Source organism: Stomoxys calcitrans, chromosome 5 (assembly GCF_963082655.1).
Source record: "Stomoxys calcitrans chromosome 5, idStoCalc2.1, whole genome shotgun sequence".
Taxonomy (NCBI): Eukaryota; Metazoa; Arthropoda; class Insecta; order Diptera; family Muscidae; genus Stomoxys; species Stomoxys calcitrans.
In genome coordinates, this window is record NC_081556.1 from 81,339,819 (window position 1) to 81,344,605 (window position 4,787).

Genomic DNA, 4,787 nt, shown 5'->3' on the forward strand with positions numbered 1-4,787 from the left:
ACAACAGTTTTAGCTAATTTTCTTTATTTTATTTGTCTCTAGACTTTTTCTTTTTACCATTGAAATTGCACAACACTTACAAAAGTTTGAGTTCTAATTTTTTTCTATCAATATTTATAGCTATTTTTACTTTAAATCATACTTTTTTTTTTTTTTTTTTTGTTTTTTTTTTAGACAAAAAACTTTCCGAATTAATTCAATTTTTCCTTTTTACTGTTTTCTTATGGTCTTTGGGTTTCTTTCGAAATATGTATGTTCTTTTTTTTTTTCCTCCCCGAAACCGTTTTCTTTTATGTATATACGTACATAATTTTTTTTGTTACAATAAAATGGACAAAATTTTTTTTTTTTTACAGGTTTTTAACCAATTTTGATATATTCTCTTTAAAAATTTTAGTTCTGGACGTTTGAGAGACTTAGTCAACAAAATTTTACACTTTCTAAAACACTTCTTGGTCTGGTAACCAGACGCAGGGCCAAGTTTTCACAATCTTCACAAATTACTCGATGAAATGCCCAAAAGCCGTCGGCGAATTTCTCCCAAATGCATCATCGAAAGGATATGCGGGTTTGTCGATGAGGGTTTCCCGTTCCCAAAAAAAAACAGGGGTTGAGGGTGGAGGAAAAACATGTCGGGACGAAATATTGTCCTGGGGAACAGTATTCAACCTACTAAAGCCTGCAGCCAAATTAGTCTCGATGAGACTCGACAATCTTTGACTAACAGTCGCCAACAGCTCATCATGCTGTGCCCTCACTGCCTCTTCAACCATGCTCCTAATTGGATCAGTCTGACCGGCATCAAAATTCTGGGAAGTAGACGGGTTATCACCCTGATTCATTACAGTCGCAGCTACATCTGCTTCCTCATTACTGTGAGGAGAAGTCGTATTTTGAATACCAGAAGGAGAAGTCGTATTTTGAATCCTAGCTCGAGAAGAATCAAATTCCCTAGCTCTTTGTGTCTGTGACCTGGTACCCATGGGTGATGGAGCAATTCCTGCATGTGCCGCTGTGGACATACTAAGTGAAGTCAAAACGGTGTCACAAACAGGGCAATTGGGGCACGTCTTAGTGCGATTTGTGAGACATGACTTATGAAATACGTGTCCACAAGCTGTAGTGTAAGAATAGGCCGCCTTAGCCACCGATGTACAACATATGCCGCACTCTGGATGACGACCAGTGTTCGACAAATCTTCCGAACTATGACGTAAAGGCATTATAAAAACCAAAATGTACGCAAAAAAAAAGTTATAGTATTGATCGACCTTCACTATTCGAATCCGACTACAAATTCTAAGTAACTGCCACAATATTTCGACTTCGTTCAAATATAAATAAAAAATATACAGTAAAAACACCAAGAAATAGCTATTTCCTGATCCCGGGGAAATCAAAAAATTTTGAAGGGTATAAAAAAAAGTAGAAAAATCACCAATCTCTTAAAATTCAGAAGAAATAGAAAAGAAGAAGCAAGAGTTGAGTTTAGACGGTACTAATTTGAACTTAAGACAAATAGTCTATTCCGGACTAAACTAAAAGAATATTTAGGGTATCAACATCATTAACAGCACCCTAACCGGTCTGGCACTAGCAAAAAAAAAAAAAGTCCAATGACAGCATTTCCAGATTAAAGAGAAGTCAATGTTGAAAATACAAAGGGATAGATTGGGGGATGAGTTGCGAATAGGTCGGCCTGACAATAGCTTTCAAATCCATAGACAGCTTCCAAACCTATACAACAACCAACCGATAGATATAAACTGAAAAAAAAAGATCTCTAGAGGGAAAATTAAATATAGTTAAGGACCCACACTGCCTATTTGGAATAAAACCCAAAGATGAAAAAAAAAAATAATGAATAATTTGTGTGTCGGGCCCCACGTTGGGCGCCAAAATATAATGTAGCATACAACGCTAGGTCTAGTAAACCCCAAGATGGTCTGAAATGTTTGAGCTGAAATCAGCAGCACGCAGCTGGCTTCCGGCTTCTGTCTCGTCGGCAATGGGGAGGTTCTTTAAGGCTGAAAACTCAAACTATGGGATGTCTACACTATATTATTTTAAAAGTGTGCGTGCGAAAGATAGAAGAGAGGGAGAGAGAAATAGAGAGAGGAAAGTAAAAAAAAAGGGGGAATTTTCAAGAGAGGGTTTTGTCTACCACCGATGCAGAGATGTTCACATCGTAATACGCCCGCCCATCCATGACCAGGACTAAAACCCAAAGTTATATCATATTTATCCATTGGTCCCACTGTACCTACCCTTCAAATGTTTGTAGCCCCGGAATCACAAAACGCAAATTTAGCTAATATTCATTATGTTGTTTATTAAACAAAAATCCAAATAATCCATTAAAATTCTAGAAAAAGCTAACTTGAACTTTCACATAACCTTAATCCTAAACAGCATTAATAAATTCATTAAAACAATTTCCAGATAATTAACGTTCATTGTGGCCTAGACCAAATCTAATTCAAGTAACAATAATTATTTAGATAGCAACTAGTCCAATAATAATTTAGGCAACAATGATTCTAAAAACAACTATCCCTTTACTTTAAAAACAGGAAACAAAACTAAAAGGCTAACAGCCTAGCTAAATGACAAATAAACCTAACCGGTGTAGGTGCAATTTCAAAGGAAAAAAAAAAGCTGAAAGAAATATATCCCATTCGGATATCATGGGGTTAATTTAAATCAAATGTGCATGCAAAATTTAAATATAAAAGAAAATGTAAAAGAAAAGTTAATGGCAAAAACTTTAATTAAGAAGGAAAATCCATTTAAAATTTCATTCTGGTTCGGGGATATGAACCTGCGACCCACTGTGCCGTGGTGGATTACATTCGAAATGCATTGGATGTATGTATGTAGCTTTAATCAGAATTATTTCTCTGTATGGTACATTAAAGTGCACCAAGTGCTTCCTCTTCCTCCCATATACTGCCTTACCCACGAGAGTTACCAAACAAATATCATCCAAACCAAAATGGAATTATTTAAAAAAACAAAAATTATTGATCTAATTAATTAATTAGACAAAAAAAATAAATTTTGAAAAGAAAAATTAAATGACCGAACCCGGGCTCGATCCCACGACCTCTCACTTCAGAGTCAGCGACCCCCACCACTGAGCCAACCAACCACTTGATGGAATGATGGCTAAGCGGCCATTTGATCACTTTGAATGATATTTGCTTAGTTACACCAAAAAAACAAGGTGAATACCACGTTGAACTTCGGTGGGTATTAAAATCTAATCAAAAAGGGTGTTTAATTACTCACTTTGAAAAATGTCCCCCGTTGAAAGATCTTTCAAGCGTTCCGGTTCCGGGATATTTTCCAACACAGCGATTCCAAGGAGGTATTTAAAAGCGGATATGGACAGGAAATTGGTGAAATCAGCAACAAAGCACTTACACACTCACGCATTCAATGTCTATGTTTTTTTTTCCTTTTTTTTTTGTCTTTAACCACTGTCTTTTACTTTCTTTTAAAAAAAAATTTTAATTTTTAGCACAACAGTTTTAGCTAATTTTCTTTATTTTATTTGTCTCTAGACTTTTTCTTTTTACCATTGAAATTGCACAACACTTACAAAAGTTTGAGTTCTAATTTTTTTCTATCAATATTTATAGCTATTTTTACTTTAAATCATACTTTTTTTTTTTTTTTTTTTGTTTTTTTTTTAGACAAAAAACTTTCCGAATTAATTCAATTTTTCCTTTTTACTGTTTTCTTATGGTCTTTGGGTTTCTTTCGAAATATGTATGTTCTTTTTTTTTTTCCTCCCCGAAACCGTTTTCTTTTATGTATATACGTACATAATTTTTTTTGTTACAATAAAATGGACAAAATTTTTTTTTTTTTACAGGTTTTTAACCAATTTTGATATATTCTCTTTAAAAATTTTAGTTCTGGACGTTTGAGAGACTTAGTCAACAAAATTTTACACTTTCTAAAACACTTCTTGGTCTGGTAACCAGACGCAGGGCCAAGTTTTCACAATCTTCACAAATTACTCGATGAAATGCCCAAAAGCCGTCGGCGAATTTCTCCCAAATGCATCATCGAAAGGATATGCGGGTTTGTCGATGAGGGTTTCCCGTTCCCAAAAAAAAAGAATCGGCCTTTGATGGTCCAAACAGCTAACATCAATCTCAAACAAAGCTAGTCCAGCCAGGCGAATGGGGATCAACCAAAAAAAGGTTAAAAGTTCCAAAAAAAAATTGCAGCAGGAGCAGTCAAGATGCAATAGTAAAAGGCTCCAATAAGTGCAGCAGAAAAAAAATATATTGCTGAAGCAAAAACAAAATCAAAAAAAAAGCAAAAAAAACAACAAAAAAATAGAATCTAAAAAAAATCATTAGCGACGGGATTCAATAGTCTCACTCCTTAAATGGCTCCAGAAAATTTATTGAAATAGACAATTTCACTGAGCCTAACTTCTATTTATAAAATAAAAAGCCTTGGAAATAATGCGCTAATTCAGCTAATTTTCGTTAAATTGTTGCGGGAACTGCGTATACGTATACGTACTAAAAACCAATACAAAAATAAAACCTTCCTCAACACAATCAAGCCAATGCTAATATGGATCTCAAGGCCCAGATCAAGCCCCACGGAGGTCCTATACAAGCACTTGGAGAAAAACCACAACTCCGACAGACCCACCCACACTATAGGAATAGCCTAGCGGTTAGTGACGTCGCCTTGCAATCCGGAAGCCCAGGTTCGAATCCCGGACCGGTCGAAATAAATTTTATTGTTCTAACGCCTGA

At 35.3% G+C, this 4,787-nt stretch overlaps 1 protein-coding gene across 1 annotated transcript; it reads right to left on the reverse strand.

Annotated features, from left to right (window-relative positions):
* Positions 1 to 500: 500 nt before the first annotated feature.
* On the reverse strand, positions 501 to 1,223 carry LOC131997944 (uncharacterized). Its single transcript, XM_059369832.1, has one exon. It carries the CDS (start codon positions 1,221 to 1,223, stop codon positions 501 to 503), a length of 723 nt encoding a protein of 240 aa, XP_059225815.1.
* Between the last annotated feature and the right edge of the window lie 3,564 nt (positions 1,224 to 4,787).